Source organism: Cajanus cajan, chromosome 6 (assembly GCF_000230855.2).
Source record: "Cajanus cajan strain Asha chromosome 6, NIPB_CcT2T_4, whole genome shotgun sequence".
Lineage (NCBI taxonomy): Eukaryota > Viridiplantae > Streptophyta > Magnoliopsida > Fabales > Fabaceae > Cajanus > Cajanus cajan.
In genome coordinates, this window is record NC_138522.1 from 14,528,179 (window position 1) to 14,547,611 (window position 19,433).

At 35.4% G+C, this 19,433-nt stretch overlaps 1 protein-coding gene and 2 long non-coding RNA genes across 3 annotated transcripts; 2 read left to right on the forward strand and 1 right to left on the reverse strand.

The window, feature by feature from the left end:
• The first annotated feature begins 2,411 nt into the window (after window positions 1-2,411).
• Window positions 2,412-4,694, forward strand: LOC145958839 (uncharacterized). Its single transcript, XR_014434396.1, has 2 exons — window positions 2,412-2,946; window positions 4,515-4,694. It is a non-coding gene; the product is annotated as an uncharacterized LOC145958839 (long non-coding RNA).
• Window positions 4,695-4,749: 55 nt separating this feature from the next.
• LOC109818228 (uncharacterized) lies at window positions 4,750-6,768 on the reverse strand. Its single transcript, XM_020383658.2, has one exon. It carries the CDS (start codon window positions 6,766-6,768, stop codon window positions 4,750-4,752), a length of 2,019 nt encoding a protein of 672 aa, XP_020239247.1.
• A 7,247-nt stretch (window positions 6,769-14,015) lies between these two features.
• On the forward strand, window positions 14,016-17,860 carry LOC145958975 (uncharacterized). The gene is made up of 2 exons (XR_014434569.1): window positions 14,016-17,198; window positions 17,287-17,860. It is a non-coding gene; the product is annotated as an uncharacterized LOC145958975 (long non-coding RNA).
• Window positions 17,861-19,433: the final 1,573 nt, after the last annotated feature.

Here is a 19,433-nt window from a genome sequence, read left to right on the forward strand (position 1 = left end):
TCCCAGATGATGTGTCGGGATTGTTACCTATGCGTGATGTTGTATTTAGCATTGACCTGGTATTGGGTGCAAGATCGGTATCAGTGGCTTCTTATAGGATGGTTCAAGCTAAGTTGGTAAAGCTGAAGAAACAGATCGAGGATTTGTTGGAGAAATAGTAGTGAGGTCCAATGTTTCTCCTTGGGGTGCCTTGGTACTGTTAGTAGAGAAAGATGGTGGGGCCCGTTTGTGTGATTATCGGCAATCGGTAACTGAACAAATTGACGATAAGGAATAGGTATCCGCTTTTGAGAATTGATGAATTGATGGATCAACTGAGGGGAGCTTCGATGTTTTGATGATATATTGGTGTATTCTAGATCTTTGGAGGATCACTATGAGCATTTGAGGTTGGTTTTACAGGTACTGAGAGAGAGGTAGTTGTATGCCAAGCTGTCCAAGGGTGAGTTTTGACTGTCTGAGGTGAGATTTGGGGCATGTGATATCGATAGAGGGGATTACAGGAGATCCAGCCAAGGTGGAGGCTGTGATCCAGTGGGAGCGTCAGAGGACTGTTATGGGGATTAGGAGTTTTGTTGGGTTAACGGGTTACTATCAGAGGTTTATAGAAGAGTTTCTCTCGAATAGTAATGCCTTTGACTTAACTGACTTGGAAAGATCAGCTTTTAGTTGGATGGACGCTTGTGAGCAGAGTTTTCAGGAATTGAAGGAGTGATTGACTACTTCTTCAGTTTTGGTGTTACCTGACACTGGTGAGTATTTTGATATGTTTTTGTGATGCTTTTCATCAGAGGTTGGGCTGTGTGTTGATGCAGGAAGGGAGAATAGTAGTGTATGCTTCGAGGCAACATAAGACTCATGAGAGGAATTATCCTACTCATGATTTGGAGCTTGCAGCTATGGTGTTTGCCTTGAAGTCGTGGAGACACTATCTGTATGATGCGAGATTCAATGTATTTAGTGATAAAAAAAAAGAGTTTGAATATGAGGCAGAAGAGGTGGATGGAATTCCTAAAGGACTTTGATTTTAAGTTGATGTATCATCCTGGGAAGGCGAGTGTGGTAGCGGATGTATTGAGTAGGAAATCCATTCATGTGTCAGCTATGTTGATTAAGGAGTTGGAGCTGATTGAGTAGTTTAGAGATTTGAGACTAGAAGTGGAGGTTGTCCAAGATCACATTAGTTGCGGTATGATCACCATAACTAATGAGTTCTTGAGACAGGTGGGAACTAAGCAATTACAAGATCTAGAATTGTTGAGGATTTTGGGATTGCTTGGTATTAAGAGGGCAGCTGTTTTTGAGCTTAGTGCTTTGAGCTTAGTGCTGATGGAGATTCTCAAGTGGAAGTGTGATAGTGTCACTAAGGACTTTGTGGTTGAGTTGCCTAGGATAGCTAGGAACAGTGACTCTATCTGAGTGATTGTTGATAGGTTGATAAAGTGTGCGCACTTTCTTCCTATCAAGAGGTGGTCCTTGGAGAGGCTTGCACAGTTGTATATCAGAGAGATAGTACGGTTGCATGGAGTGTCTTACAGTATTATCTCTAACAGAGATCCAAGGTTTACCTCCCGGTGGGCAGACTCTGCATCAGGCTTTGGGAACAAGGTTGAGGTTGAGCTCTGTTTATCATCCACAGATAGATGGTCAGTCGGAGAGGACAATTCAGTCAATGGAGGATCTCTTGAGAGCTTATGTGTTGGATCATCTGGGTAGCTGGGAAGAGGTGTTACCATTGGTAAAGTTTATTTATAATAACAGTTATCACTTGATTATTGGCATGACACTTTTTGAGGCTTTATATGGCAGGAGGTGTAGGATTCCATTATGTTGGTATCAAGAGGGTGAGCTAGTAGTGGTTGGTCCAGAGTTAGTTCTTCAGACTACTGAGATGGTGAGATAAATTCAGCAAAGGTTGAGGGCTACCCAGAGTTGATGAAAGTCCTATGCCGATAGGAGGAGGAGACCTCTAGAATTTGATGAGGGAGAGCATGTGTTTCACATTTCACAGTTTAGGAAGTACATCCCAGATCTGAGTCAAGTAGTAGAGATGGATGAGGTGCAAGTTAGAGAGAACTTGACCTATGAGAAGAGACCGGTAGCTGTGGTTGATCACAAGTTGAAGAAGCTTTGTGGCAAATCCATCAGCTTGGTGAGAATTGTTTGGGATGTAGCTACTGGTGAGGTTACCTGGGAGGTGGAGAGTCAATTCAACGAACAATATCCATTCCTCTCTTCAGGTAGACCTATTTTCGGGGACGAAAATTCCTATTTGTTGGGGAGTATTGTAACATTGTTAAAAAAAAAAATAAAAAAAAAAAAAGAGGTTGATTCAGTAGCCCAGAACGGGCCATTCCCAAACTGGAACGGGCCGTTCCAAGCTACTGAATTGAACTACATATTGTAGTTGAGAACGGGCCGTTCTGGGAAGGAGAACGGACCGTTCTGGAAGGAGAACAGACCGTTCTGGAGGGAGAACGGACCGTTCTGGAGGGAGAACGGGCCGTTCCGGAGGGAGAACGGGCCGTTCCGGAGGGAGAACGGGCCGTTCCGGATGAGTCCCGGAACGGGCCGTTCTGATTTCAGAACCGGCCGTTCTGGGCGTTAATTTTGTGCGTGATTTGGGAGTTCGGAACGGGCCGTTCCGAACTCGGTACGGGCCGTTCTGGGCCAATCCGAAAGTCTATAAATAGGGGGTTGGGGGCCTTCAGGAGTTTTGGAGTTTTTAGAGAGAAGTTTTAGAGAGAAGGTCTCTGGGTCAGTGAGCTCCTTTCTCTCCCAAATTTCTCTGTTTGACTCCTTTTCTCCTCTAGATCACTAACTCCTTCTGACTTTTCTTGAAATTCAGATTAGAAAACTTGTTTTGGGAGGACGGAAGTTCCGAGTTGAGCCTCGAGGGGAAATTCTACTTTTGTTCAGTCTTTGGCTATCTGAGCCAATCTTCAGGTAAGGGAAGCTAGAATGTTTGTTATTTAAGTTGCATGTGAGTTTAGAAACTCAATTGATGCATGGAAGTTGAGGATCCATGGCTGGATCGGAGAATTCGCTAATTGTTCAAAGTCTTGGAAAAAAAATGGGGTTTCTGGTGAATTTGATGCATCAGATGGGTGCATGTTGATTCTAGGTTTATTTAAGTTGTATGGAGCCTATGTATTGTGTTTTGTGTTTGCATGTGACTGGATTTGTTGGTTTGGATGAGAGTTTGTGAACTCTGTTATTGGAATTTAGGCCGGGCGCAGGTTGAATGCGCTAGGCGTGGATGAGTCTTGGGACTCTCAGGCTGGGATTAGGCTGGGCGAGCTCAGGCTACGCCGAGCGTGAATAAGTTTATGAATGAATTGATGCTTATGCATGTTTAAAGTTAAAGTTTTAGATTATGTATGTATGATATATGATGTATGGTGAGGTGTGATTCATATGTATGTTTTGTGATGATATGTATGAATGTTTGAATATGATATGACATGCGTATATGTTCACATGTGTATGATTGTTGATCATAATGGTGGGCAGACCATTATGATGTATGATGCATTATTGCATGTGATGTCTTATGATATGTGTATGATTGTTGATCATGATGGTGGGCAGACCATTATGATGTATGATGCATTATTGCATGTGATGTCTTATGACATGTGTATGATTGTTGATCATGATGGTGGGCAGACCATTATGATGTATGATGCATGATTGCATGTGATGCCTATGGCATGAGTCTAGCCTAGGACTTGAGGAGAGGAAAAATATTTTCGAACTGGAAGAGCTCACATAGAGTTTCTTGAGAGTGGTGCTTGGATAGACCACTGATATATGAGAGTGGTGCTCTGGGAGGCCACTGGATTTGGGAGAGTGGTGCTCAGATAGGCCACTGGGTTGGGTGAGTCTCCTCTAAGTCCTTAGCTAGTGTTGGAGCGGGGTATGAGGTCGAGGGTTATTCCCTTAACCAAGTACTCGGGAAGGTGCGTGGATCCTTGAGGATAGTCGGTGGGCGAACTCCACAATTGACTTGGTTAATGCATGCCAAGGTCGTGGTAAGCCCGTACCCAGCTGTGCTATACCTGACGGTGGATCTGGACTTCCAATTGTGTAAGTGACATCATTCGAGTAAACCCGAGGGAGGATTATATATCCTGTTTAGCTGTGACCGAGCGGGCGCATTGGGCGTGAAAACGGTTGGGGTGGTTTCGGTAGGATGGAATGTCACTTATACAGCTCTATTGTTGTGGAGATCTCCTAGGTGTATGCGTGACGACGCATTAGATGATTGATATGCATTGATATCTGTCATGAGATGCATTTATTGCATGATTATTAATATGATGAAGTGTGGTGTTTGACTTCATGATTGGTGGATTGTATTTTATGCATGAGTAGTATTGGATAGAGTGTATGGTGTGACTCTATGAATACGATTGTGTAGTATAGATTATTATGATTCATTTGTGAATTCTAGCTTACCCTTCTGTTTCCATGTGGTGGAACTGCGATGATCATACTTGGTATGGGAGCAGATCAGGGCTAGCTTGGAGTCGAGGTGACCGCTGCGAGACGGGGAGTTTGATCCTCGTGTTAGGGTTACCATTTTGGGTAGCGATTTTTGTCTGTTTGACCGGCACTAGGGAATATTATTTTTGGGATGACTGTACATATATGGCATTTTATTTTGTATTTAAAGAATTTGGTTATTTTTATTCTTATCTATACCTGTATGTATGAGTTATCCAATTTAATATTTTCCTTAGTTCACTAGTAGTAGTGCGATTCCAGTAAGTGTAGAGACGATGGCGGGTCGTTACAATCGGCGTGAATTGTGATGATTTTCCCTTTATCGGATGGAAACTTCATCGCTAGGTGTGGTGTTGAAACGATAGCCCCTAATGCATTCAAGGATGGCCTACCGAGGAGGATATTATACGAAGTGCTAGCATCAACCACAATATACTTCACTTGAATTTCTCTGCTTTCCTGCTCATCAAAACCAAAACGCGTGAAGAGTTTAATATAACCCCTGGTACTTACTCTTTCTCCTGCAAAACCGACCAATGGATCATCATAAGGGAGCAATTCTTTTTCAGAAATACCCAACTGTTTGAATGTATTCCAATATAATATATCAGCCGAACTGCCTTGATCGATCAATGTTTTCTTGACAAGGCAATTATGAATTTCCACACTAATAACCATCGGGTCGTCTTGCTCTGGATCAATGCCCTTGAAATCAGCATCAGTGAAGGTTATTGCTGGTAACTTCCGAGAGGACTGTCTATGAACAGTGTTGACCGATCGAATTGCTCTGAGATGCCTCTTTTGAGCCGAAGAAGTTGAGCCTCCACCAGCAAACCCTCCTGCAATGGTATTAATCACCCTCCTATGCGATGGTGCCGAAGTATCTTTTCTTTCACGCGACCTGCTTCTTTCACGTGACCGACTTCTTTCTCGTGAGGCTCTATCGGAACGGTCCTGCCTACGTCGATCCTGATATCTAGGTTGATATGAGCGAGTTTGAGACGACCCCGACCGATCCACACAGTTATGCAATTTGCCTTGCTTAATCAAATCTTCAATTTTGTCTTTAAGGGTTGCACATTCGTCAGTGGAATGTCCACGATTGTAATGATACCGACAAGATTTACTAGTATCCGCTCGTGGCGGAGTGGATGCTCTTTTCGGAATTGTCAACACTTCTGAAACTAGAGCTTGTTCAAGCACCGCAGCACGGCTGGTATTGAGTGGAGTGTATTGAGTGTACTTCGGATCCCGATTAGGCCGATCCCGAAGAGATATCTCCTTGCCTCGCCCCCTGTATGGTTGTTCTGCCTGCTTTTCTATCTTGCTCGACGATTCAGCTCGAGCCTGATTACGATACTCTGCCAACTCTTCCATCTGCATGTATTTGTCAGCCCGTCTTCTTAGATCATTCATGTCCGAAGGTGGCTTTTTACAAATACTATTGACAAACGGCCCCGGTTTTAAGGCTGTTGTGAGATGATGCAGTGCGACGGCTGGGTTAAGGTCTCTAATCTCCAAAGTTGCTTTGTTGAACCGATCCATAAAGGTCCGAAGAGATTCCTTCTTGTCTTGGCGAAGGCCGACTAGAGATAGGGACGTCAGACTATGGGGGCGACTCGTTGCGAATTGAATGGTGAACTGAGATGACAAAGTGCTGAAGGAATCGATGGAATTGGGAGGGAGCCGAGTAAACCAACTCAATGCCCTACCTTTAAGTGACGTGGGAAAAATCCGACACAAGGCAGCATCGTCAGTTGTGCTCAATGTCACCTGTGTCAAGAAAACGTCGAGATGTTCGTCAGGATCAGTGGTACCATCATATTTATCAATAGACAAGGATTTCCAGTTATCCATCAACAGAAGTTGCATGATAGTAGGAGTGAAGGGGTGTCGGTGCGATCCAATAGTTGTCAAGTCTGCAGGACGGCCAACGGTGTGTAAGGCCGAGAGGGGTTTTCCAGGTGCCACTGCCGAGGCATGGGGAGCTGAGGTGTGGACCGCATGGGATTGATACGATCCCTGAGTTTGTGTGTTGGTGACATGAGTAGGTTTCCATGAAGTGTCTTGACTTTTCAACACCTCGTTTTCGGCTCTTAAGGCCGAAAGCTCTCTTGCATCTCTCTCTCGCTGCTGTTTCATCAACTCCATTTCCTGTTTCAACAATCGAACCGTTTCGGAAAGATCTGTTTCATCAACAACCTCCACATGTTCCTCATTTTGATGGTCCTGAGTGTTTGTTCTCCTAGTTATCGCCATTACACTTAGTTAAACTTCCAATTGCCTTCGTTCGGCCCCACGGTGGGCGCCAAATGTACCTACAAAGGGGATACACCAATGATCTTCTCGTAGTTTGAAGGCCGAACGAGTGCTCCGATCCGATGTGAATAGAGGGGTTGGTACCTACAAAAGGCACTCCAACGCTCAAGTCAGGACAAGCACAGATATCTAGGATAATTAATGAACAGTGACGTTACCTTTTGACCTGAGCTATTTATACTGACATTTATGGGCCCTGGACCCCATGGGCCCTGCAACGTATTTATCGTATCAGGTAATACACCTTAATCATCTGATTAACCCCTAATCATGGGTTAAGAGCAATGAGTGATGATAGTTCGGTCCTGGTGGCCGATTGCCGTTCGGCCACCAAGTACTGCCATTCGGCGACCGACCAGAGGTGGCCGAACGCCCCTACCCATACATTAAGCATTGGAGTGCCTTTGCAGGTACCCTCCCCCACCATCCAGAGATAGGATTCGGCTAGTACGCGGGACTTAGAAGATTAGCCAACAGGAAGTACAAGAGTGTTCTCGACAGGAACAGTCTCCATTATTCGCGGGTATCCAATTAGTCTATCTATTTATTATCCATAGCAGATTTTACCCGTAGATACCTGCGAGTACGGGTATTTTTTCCATCCCTAATCACAATTCCCAAATTGTATCAATGCATACTTCAAGCTAGGCGTCTAGTGGAGCCAAGCATCAAAGTTGTTGATTGGGACCAATTTCATGATTACATGCACGACGTATCCTTTATGACAAATTACATTATTAAATGAAACTATTTACCATTTTTATATAGAACAAAAAGATCTCTTAGAAGTAGCGGTTAGGGACCTAATTATTTTTGGATATATAACTAATTTGCATTTGTATTAAAACATCAAAACTATCTAAACATTGCTTAGCTAATGAAACCACTAGCTCTTAGTAGCTACATTTTACAACTTCTACAAAAGTAACACAGAAAAATTATCAATTAAAGCTAAAGAACTTCAAATACAAATTTTTAGTTAAATCAAATGAGAAAATGGTTGCAACTTCCTGCTCCACTTTCTTAAGTCCAAAAATAAAAGACTCCTATTCTTGACCTTTTAAGTTCAAATGTGAAGTCCTACAAAATGAGAAAAAAAAAATAAAGAATGAGTTTGTTTCATTGATGAATCTCTAGGACATAGTTAAAGTAATATGTTAATGACTTATTTCTTAAATTAGGTCTTACACAATAATGTGCACCTTTGTAGCTTGAATAACGAATTGGTGTGGGAGCCTTTATAGTTCTTCATCTCTTTCATCAATCTTCAACTTTGAGGATTCTATTGTTTAAGATTTGCTAACTTTTGAATCTACTATGCACACCTAATATTTCCAATATAATCTTGCACCTAGATATCAGGTACTACAAAATTTAGATAGGTTCTTTAAATGTCATAAAAAAATTATGAAAAAATTCATAAAAGCTAACACAAAACATCAAAACACCTTTAGCATCTTATTTTCCTCATGCTCTTCCTATTTTCATCACCCTTTAATGGTAAAGCAATCATAATTCAAACATTTTATGTTTAGAACTTTAACATAAATCAAGTCAACAACTATGTTCATATTTGGATTTTCTGTGCAAGACTTTCAAAGCTACATTACAAAAAATTCCTACTTTAAGCACATTCCAATGGTAATTCAAGCAATGAATACCTTAAATAGAAACCAATTTAATCATTTATGTGTATTATCCCCAAATTCATTTGAAAATTTTCAAACTAATCATTTCAAGGTCATTAATGCTAATAAATAAAAATAGGAAAATGATTGATCTTGATTGTTAACTCTTTCCTTTAAAGCACTGAAACATCTAAATATCAACCAGAATAATAATTCAAGTCCATACCTTGACCAAGTGCACACCTTGAGAAAGTGTGACCCTTTCCCCTGATTTCAACTTATTAGATCAAAGGGCGATATCAAATCCCATAAGAATATGTTTTAATGATAACAAACTCAAATATTTTTTTATAAAAAATGTTTTTAAGATCACAAAATCAAGACGATAACATAAAACGATTCATTATGATGATATGTATTTTGATAAGTCTCTCAGACAGAACACTTCATTTGTGTAAGACGGATGCATTAAATATTACATTTAGTATGTTTGATGACCATATCACTTATTTCTATGATACTCATTAATAGATTGAAGAAATAAAAGTTTCTTTGGTACTTGAATTTTATAAAGGAACAAGGACTTTTGTTTCCTTAAAGAAAAGGACAAGTAGATATCTCGAAGTTTGCAAAGTCACCTAAAAAGTTATTTTTGATTGCACACACAATAATCCCTCCCTTTTTGTACAAAAAATGATAAGTAATCTCCTTGATCAATCAGTAGATTCTTATAATAAAGGACAAATTATAGTTTAATTATATATTAAAAACCCAGTAAACTCAATTATATTTTAAAGACAATAAACAATCAACAAATTCTTATAATAAAATTCCCATCATAAAATTCTAAACAATTATAATTTATAAGTTAATGTATAATCTAAACATATATTTTTTTGGCTGAGTATCATCAAAATAAATGTCTATCATCATATTTATGACAATAAAAGTAAAATGAAAACATATTTGAACTATTTCATTTTTTCAATCAAAACAAAAAACCCAATCCTATTTAAAAAATAATGTCATATGCCACATATCTCATTGCGACAAAGTTTTTACAATCCACAAATAACAAAAAAAAACACTACTTTTGCAAGTTTATAGAATCCAAATTAAAAGCCCAATCATATTTAACTTGATTTTTCACCTACAAAAAAAAATATATCAAGCATAATTGCAAAAGATTGCTTGCTAATATACAAGAGGTTGAATTAAATTTACTTTTTTCGATAGTGACACCTTTCATAATATTTTGAAGTAAATCTGACCGGTGAGATTCCCCATGCATGTTGTGTGTGTGTGTGTGTTATGGGAATAAAATAACTAGCCCCATTAATAGGCATGAAATTTGTTTGTGGAAAAATGGACAATTGAGTATAATTATGTGACAAATGCATTGCTTGACTTGATACAGGGGGAAACACAAGTCCTCTTAAATCTATTTGTTGAACATCATCCACAACCTCATTTTTTATAATGTTTTACTTCATAATTTTTTAAAAAAAATCATTATTTATAATGATTTAAAATAAAATTTGATCATAAGTTGATCCGTATAAAAAAATTATATTCACAAGCTAGTTGTTTGTTTTATGAGTTGAAACCTCCATGTTACCATCTTTGACTACGTTAGAACAACTTACTTTATCTTTCAAATTTTTAACATTATTCTTTCTACCATCTTTTACATTATAGTTAGTAACCTTTGTTTTCAAATTCTAAAAAGAAAAAATAATTATAATAAAAAACAAAAGAATAACTTACAAATGCAAATAAAAAAATTAATAGACATATATTTCAAATAAATAACCACTTACAAAATTCTCCTACTTCAAATTGGGTTGTGAACACCTTTGTTTCTTATCTTTTGATGATGTACTACTTAAATCATCTTTCATTTGTTTATGTTGTACATTCAAAACTAGTTCAACAAATTAATTTACAAAATACAAACTCATTACCATTAAAGTTTTTTTCTAATCAAATAAAAATAAATTACCTTCACAAATTTGTCTATTCAAATTAGACCATTACTAGCAACCTGTTTGTTACTTTCACATAAGAAGATGTACAATTTTCCTACAATAAAAATAAAAATCGATAAATTAACTAAAAAAAGTAATTGTATATTAAAAGAAACTTACACTTCTTGGTTGACTATTTGTAACACCCACCTTTATAAGTTCAAAATCAAAACTTGAACTAAGGTCAAAATTAATGGAATGGATAGCAGGACATGTTGAAGCTTCATAACCAATTGAATTACAATTAAAACATTTCCTACTCTTCTTCTTGTTATTTTTCTTTGATGAGACACCTTTTGTCTTCACAACAAGGGGATCATTAAAAACACTAACAGTTCCATTTAGGTGCAAACCAACTCTTTTTTTAAACTTACCAGTAAGCCTCAAAATTTTATTCCTTATGAAATCAAAACTTTGACGACTTTTGGATGCAAACTGACCAACAAATGAATTCTTAGCATCCTTCAATCATTAACTGTATATTAAAATTGGAGGGAAGAAATGCATATGCTCGTATTGCATAACACATTATATGACTACATGGAATGTTAGAAGATTCAAAAATCATATAGTCACATTCATATTTACACTCATCTTTTTCAAAAACAACGTCGTATTTAGATCGACGATGACTATAATTGTCAACTTTGAATGTCACCTTGTCACCAATTTCATTTCTATTAAACACATTGAAAGATATAGTAGTTAAAATCTTTGCCTTTACCAATTTAAAGACATCCCTGATGAATATTTTTTAGGTCTTTTTTTCAATTTTGGGCAAAGCAGTAGACAAAACAGGTTTCGTATGAAAAGAATTGAAATTAGACACCAACTCATTATACTTATAATCTTTTAAAGAATGTTAAAAATTGTACATCAACTCAACTATAGTATTTTTCTCCTCAAATAAAACTTTATGGATGAGTTGATTCCTTCACATAAAGAAGTAATCCTTATACCAACAAAAGATTTGTCATGAAGATAAGCGATAACCCATATAAACCATTTTTTGTATGTTTGGTGAACCCAATTGTTAGGTCAAATGAAGACGAAACAATTCCCAGCAAGGTTTTGAATGAGACAAATGTAATACATGTTGTTATCTCTAACAAGTGTGTTAGTGTTTCAAAAAAACATAAGAACAGGTAAAGTGAAGAACAAGCGTAATGACCAGATGATACAAGATGACAGACGAAAGGCCAACACAAGCATCCAACAAGCCAAATCAAGAACAAGACAAAAGTGCGTCAAGCACAACCTAAAGCGAAACATAAATATGCAGATGAAGGTTGGTCAAAGATCATTTAAAAGTCTGACCATATACAAGTTGACCAGATGAAAGGAAAAGTCAATGCATTAACAACAAATGCTCAAACAAAGGTCAAGGCTTGAGTTACACATAGACTACCAGATGCAGAAAAAAATTGTCACACAACCACCTGAGAGATCAAGTTTCATAGGACAATTTTAACATCGTCCACACTCTCAGGAGAACACACAAAGTCATCAAAATTGTGAGAAGAAAAGAAGAAAGGAGAAAATCAAGCGCGGAAATAAAAGCATGCATGTGTTAGAAAAAGTACATTACTTTTTCAGACAATGACAAAATTCCATAGCTATGAGACCAGAAAAGGACAAAAAGGTTCCTAGGTCTCTGCTAAACTTAGACACTGCTGTTACCAAGACAATGAATACTTCACGCAAGGTCTATCACAAGAGAAAACATTTAATGCAAGAATATAAGCATTAAATGAGAAGATCAAACTAGTCGTGAACGACTATATTTGCTTTAACGGATACTTGCAATGGGCAGATTTCACAAGACTATATATAGGTCTCAACATCAAACCTTAAAAGGTTGACTGTTTGGCCCGAAATGGTTCAAGCAAGAAAAAGAGTGATATCCAGCCCATGATGCAACGAAACTAGAGACAGAGTGTATAGAGTCAAATGTATCTTAATGTATTCGTCTCTGTAAACTACGGAGTTTCAAATATGTACATCTTAGGATCAAACTGTAGTGAGTGTGCCAACTTATGCATCCTCTCCGTGAGAGTAAACCAAACACTCAATCGTTGTAAAGACTAAGGTTGCATACCTTAGTGAGTGTAGAAATTTATGTATCCTCTCTATGAGAGCAAACCATACACTCAAACCAAACCTGTCTAGCCAATATTGTAAAGCCTGATGAGGTTAGGAAAAGAATACTTGTAAAGCCTGGCGGGGCTTGTCAAAGAATACTCACTACGAGCCTGAAGAGGATGATTAAAGAATATTAGCGCTGGTGAGTGAAGTTGGCGGGCCTAGAGAGGACGAGAATACTTGGACCAGGAGTGGTTCTGACCTAGATGGTCCATAATACTCACTACTAGCCAGAAGTGGCTGATAAGAATATACTAGCGCTGGTGAGTGAAGCTGGCAAGCTAGAAGTGGTCGAGAATACTTGGGGAACCAAAAATGGTTTAAGAATACTAGAGCTGGTGAGTGAAGCTAGCCAACTAGGAGTAGTTGAGAATACTCGTGACCAGGAGTGGTCGTGACCGGATTGGTCTGGAATACTCAAGGCTTGGAGAGGTCGAGAATACTTGGACCAGGAGTGGTTCTGACCTGGGTGGTCCATAATACTCAATGCTAGCCTGAAGAGGCTGATACTAACATTGATGAGTGAAGTCAACGGGCCAGAAAAGTGGTCGATAAATACTTTTGTACTTAATTGCACATTTAGTGGAACCCTTCAGTTGAAGGAGACTGGACGTAGCTCAGTTGAGTAAACCTATATAAAAATGATTGCATTATTTTATTTATATTTCAGACGCAAACTTTTCTTAATTGACAAATCATGTTAAAAACTTTGTCTACAGTCTATTCTTCATTAAAACCATTTTTCAGACGAAGACAAATTTTGTTTAACAAATATATTATACTGAAAAGTTTTATCTACTGCTTATCCTTAAATGAAACTATCTTAAAAAGGAAAATGAAAGAACTTTAATTATTATTATAAATTATTTTCCTCAGCAAACAATAAATCTTTCAGATGCAATGACCTTGTGCTAAGCAAATTTTGCATAACCGTCTAGTATTTAAAAGTGCATTGGACAAAGAAGATTACTCTTGCAGAAAAGATTTTAAAATTCCTTCATACTCACACACACATATTCAACCCCCCCCCCCTTTTATGTATTCTTCCGCTAACTTCACCAATTATTCTCTTGTAGTCTATGCCTTTCTACTAACTCCTTCCAAAATCTTTTAAATTTTTCTGGTGTAAGATTATCGTACATTTCTATTTTAAAATCATTCAAAAAATTAACATTCTTAATGTTATCATAATCATTTTTTTTTTTGCATATGCCATACACATAGCCTATATGTTGCTCCTGGAAACATATATTTTATTGCCTCTCTTATTATACCATCGCCATATGTTACTACAACTTTCGAGTGGTTAATTGGCATTACATTCAAAAAGGATTTCAACACCCATTTATATGCATCAGTACTCTTATATGAAATAATAGCACAACTAAATATCACAATTTGTGGATGGTGATTTTTACAAAAAAAAAAAATCATCGATGGCTTGTTATACTTGTTTTTCTTGTAGGTACTATCAAAGACAACCACATCTCCAAAACATTGAAAATTAGTTCTACTAGTGCCACTCTTGGCTAATATTTGGCCAAACCCTACCTATCTTCACCTTGAGAGAAACCCTAGAAGTGGCCTTCATCATCTATGGAGTGAGCCAAACCCTAGAGTGCCTTCTCAAGCCTTTCATCAAACACCTTCTATCCAACTTCCATTTTCATCATTTCCTCCATCAAAGACGTCAATCTTGAAAAACTTGATCCAAGGAGTCAAGGTTTCCTTCTTATTGATCAACATTTCTCCATCAATGCTAGCAAGGATGCCATAAGGGTAGGTGCTTGCGGCAGAATCAAATAAATTCAAGATTAAGGTTCAATCTTTTGAACGTTTTTGCTTGGACAAGCATAGAAAAAACCTTGAGTCAACTCAATCAAGTTTCTTCGTTGTACGGTTCACTCCTTGGACTCGATCTTGGTCCCGTTCATTAACCCTTATTCGCCCCAACTAAATCACCGTTCACAAGGTTTTATTCTTTTTCCTTTAAATTTTAGTGTTTGTACTTATTAATAAATGCCAGTAAAATTCAAGATTTGATAAGCATGAGTTTGTTTTAGTTATAGACACTTTGCAGTGAAGTTAAATATCTTAAGTAAGGGAAAATGTGGGTGGCTATACATTGTTAGATTCTGGTTGGTGCTAGAAAATATGGCCGTGAATAATGCAAAAAAATTTAATTTTGCTAATTAATCCTAGTTTTCTCTTTGGTCTTTGTCCGAGTGTTCAGTTAAACATTTTGTATCTTTGTAGGTTGTCTCTAGTGAAGGTAGGTGAAAATGACTATGATAGCTAAAAATGCCACACTTGGTCGTACTGCCCAGTGGCCACTCTGTTATGCTATCTTGCATTATTATTACCTTTGTAATAGGTGGACTCTAGGTAAGAAAAAAGTGCAATTGGCACTGTACTTGTAGATGCCAGAGAACAATCAAATTAAAATACTTAACTTTCCAATAATATAAGAGATAACATATTTGATAACCTAGTAAATATTGTCATATTTTGGCATTCAGTTAATCCAAGTTTTAACAAATATGTGGCTATACTAGTTTATTTTGGATTAATAATCAAACACAATATTCTGATGAAATTTTTACTATTGTTCCTTTGTTTACTGCATCATTTGTATTTTACCATTTGTTATTTCATTGTTTATTGAGGTTTTAACAGATGCTTAGCTTCTAGTTTTGAAATAAAATATTGAATTCATATTTTACAAGTTCACACCTTCAATATCAAACTACCTTATTGTAATAAATCTGGAAAAATTTGAATAAAGTCATAGTTGATATTTGAATTGTGAATTTTTTCTTCTTTCTTTTTGTTTTGAGGTGTCTTAAGTGATTTGACTTGTTTTGGGTGGCTTCATGATGAATTCAAAAAGTTATTTCAACCTATAATCAATTGATTATATCTTGAAAATATATTTTTTGTGATTCGTACATAGTGCAATTTGTGATGAGTATTTTATCCTAATGTATCTACTAAATATTTCTATCCCCTCAAATCACCCGTGTGCTATAGTATTGGAAACATTGGATATTGATTCAGGATTTGAATGCATTGTGAGTCACGTGCATCATATATTTCTAATTTCAATATTTTTCATAATTGAATTTTTAGTTTCTGTAAATGGTGGTAATATTCAAATTCTAACTTTAAGGTTTAGATATAGTAATATATTTTCTTTTTTCTTTATCTTGATATAGTGTGATTACGTGATGCTATTGTGCAATATTATTATATAATGCTACTTACATTAACAAATGAATATTTTTCTTGTGTTCACATTGGTTTTAGATTAAAAATACTTTGATACTAGGACGAAGCCAGACTTCAAAACAACTTTAAAAAGAATTTTTTATTAAATATATACACATTAAATTTAAACAAAAATATTTTTATTTAATTATTTCAAAATGCTAAGTACATTATAAGTTCATCAAAATACAAAATGTTTATCTTTCATATCACGAAAGTCATCTATGATTAAATAAATATTAAATTTTTCAGCAATTTTTTTATTTGTGGTTGTTGTTCTAGATCATGCTCTAATAAATTTATGTTAAATTTGTCTTTGATTTTAACTTTTAATATTTAAGAATAAATTTTAATTCAGGACGATCTTTAAAATTTGACTACTCACTCTCGCGAAATTGATGACTTATTAAATGTTTGACCATCAATATTGTTTCTTTTAAAAAAAATGCATAAAACATGTTTGTCAACCAGTTTACAAAAATAAAGTATATATAAACTTGATTAGATAATATAAAAAAATTCTTTAGAAAAATAATATAATGGAATTTATTTAATTTTTAGCCTTTTCAGTTTTATTATTTATTTTTTTGTATATAATTAGGGGAAAATATGATAAAATAAAAACTATGAATTATGCAAGTATGTATACCTTCATTTTTTAATGAAAAAAATTAATAAATAATGATAATAAGTATTATTTATTAATTTCATTCTAAATCTATTATTATAATAAATAATAAATACTTAAAAAGAAAAAAAAACATGAAGGAATTGAGTAAATTCTAAAAGTCTTAACATGCACAAGGTATTGTGACATATTGGATTTACTTAAATGTCTTAGTGAAAATTATAATTGTTGATAGTTTTTATTAGTTGAAATATGTGCAAGTTTTAACAATTTTATAAATTAAAAAAATAAGCCCCCTAATGGAACACATGCATTCATCCCTGCTTTGACATATATACCTAAGGGATTGATCAAAGTATTGATAAATTTATAAATATTTGTTTTGCCCCTGAAATATCGTGCATGCTTTATATTGTTTTACATGCTTGTTTTGGCTTAAAATTAAGTGTTTGATTTGCATTTGCTTTATAGTCAACTATGGCTTTGCTTGTTTTAGGTGTCATGATATTTCCCTTCAATACTTTATCATGTAATACTATAGTGTAATTATACTTGACAAGTAACAAAAACAGTCAACTAGATGATGACTTGTCTCTTTGTAATTAACAATTTGAGATATTTTTCATTTTTGTTGCTACGGACAATTCTAAGAGGCATAACTAAATGGAAGCATACACGGTAAATTCTCCATTCTTTCATTTATCCCTAGTCTGTAATATCAATTTGAAATTTACTTACACATTTCTTTCTTTCCCCCTTCTATTAGGCAAGTTAAATTGAATGAAAAGGATAGGCAACTCAATTCATTCATTTGCTCTCTCTTAATCAACAACAAAACTCATTCTCAACACAATTTATCGCCAACATAACTTGCAGTTATTAAGAGGTCAGGCTACCAACATTATACACATACAAGTCTATCTTAGTTTATTATATTTATGAATACTAGATCTTGTTCCAATTTTTGTTAGTTGTACAATATCTTTATTTTAAGGTTTAGACATTATAATGAATGTATGCTATGAAACTATATATGAATTTCTCCCCAATGAGCTAAATGATGCACAAAACCTATTTCAAGAGCCAAATGAGCAGCAACAACAACAACAAAATGACCAAAATCAGAATGAGCAACAACCTCAGCAAGACTCGTCAAATTATGCAAATTATTAGATCTCTAAAACTTTATGTAGGAAACTAATTGACTATTGGACACGGTTGTTTTCAATTTAGTTTATGACGTTAGAATATTTTGAGTATGTATGATGTTTGAAATTAATATTGTTGTTTTAAATTTAGGACATTAAAGTTATATCAATTGAATTTTATTTTTATTTTTATTTCAATGTATTATATAAAATTAAATATATAATAATATTATCAGGTGGTTTGGCAATATATGTTGTATATTATCATCTCCACAATGGGACGAAACTAAGTTTTACACGGATTTTATAAAATATAATCTGTAGGTAATTTATAAATCCGTAGGAAACTTTCCATGGATCTCGTCGTAGGTAAGTTTCCCATGGATAAGTCCGTAGGTAACTTTCCTATAGATATATCCGTAGATAACGTCCAATGAAAGTCTATCAACAATTAGTTGTATGTAATTTCCTACAAATACGTTCGTAGGTAATTATCCACAGATTAGGCCGTAGGAATGATCATAGGTAATTATCTATGGAAACAAACATCCGTCGGTAATGTTACCTAAGAGCTGATTACTTATGGATTTATATCTGTAGATAATCTATCGGTAAATTTGCATTACCTACGGATTTTGCACTTTACCTACAGATTTTGTCCGTAGATAATAACATTTTTTCTTGTAGTGTATCATCCTTTTTAGTAGCAAACTCGAATCCATAAATATCATCTATGGACAAATAAAAATAGCTTTTGTATGCAACATTGTCATTTCCTTCATCTTGTATATCAACTTCTTCACATAAAACTTTCTCTTCATCAGTAACATCTCTATCTATTTCACTTACTATATGAATTGGTTTCTCTAGCTTACTAAGATTATACTTAGTATCACCATTGACTTTCAAATTTAACATATTTTTAAATTTATCCATCTGCATTACAATCATAATAAAAAAACAATTACACATGGATAACAAAAATGCAATTGCATATCTATCACAAAACCATGCACATTTTAGTTTAAACAAATGCATTGGCTATTCAGCTACAACAAACTACAGGTAACATTCTTCTTCATACTAAAGCTACATTTGAAGGTTTATGGATGGGGCATCACAAATATATTTTCAAATTACAAAAAATAAAAATAAATGGTTCACCTACGTTACACACATTTTCAACTTGAACCCTAACATAGTTCAAAAGAAATAAACTTTACAGAGTTCAAAAGAACCTAAAACAATGATGGTAGAACAAATATTATTTAACAAAAATATTAACAACATTCAAAATAATTAAATTCATTATAGACATACCTTTTGAGGATAAAGTATAGACAAATGAAGCAAAAAAACTCCTTTTTGAAAACTTTCACAAGTTCAACTCCGAATAAATATCATGCGGCAACCCTAACAGATTACAAAACCCAGACTTAATGAAAAAGATGGATGAAAATTTCATTAACAACAACATCAATAAGATTCAAAATCAATAAATTAGTTAAATAAATACCTTACGAAGATGAAACTGATACGAATGAAGCAAAAATCCCTTTTATGAAACTTTGGCAAGTCTGTCTCTAATGGAATTTTGTGCACCAACCACGACCTTAAAGAACCATCCAAAAAAGATAACAACTTCTATGGATTGATGAATGACGAACTTTACGTTTTTGGTTCACAAAAAGATAATAGAACACTAGGGTTAGGAGAAACGAACGATCAAACAGACAAACACGAATGATTCCTTGTATTTGGTATC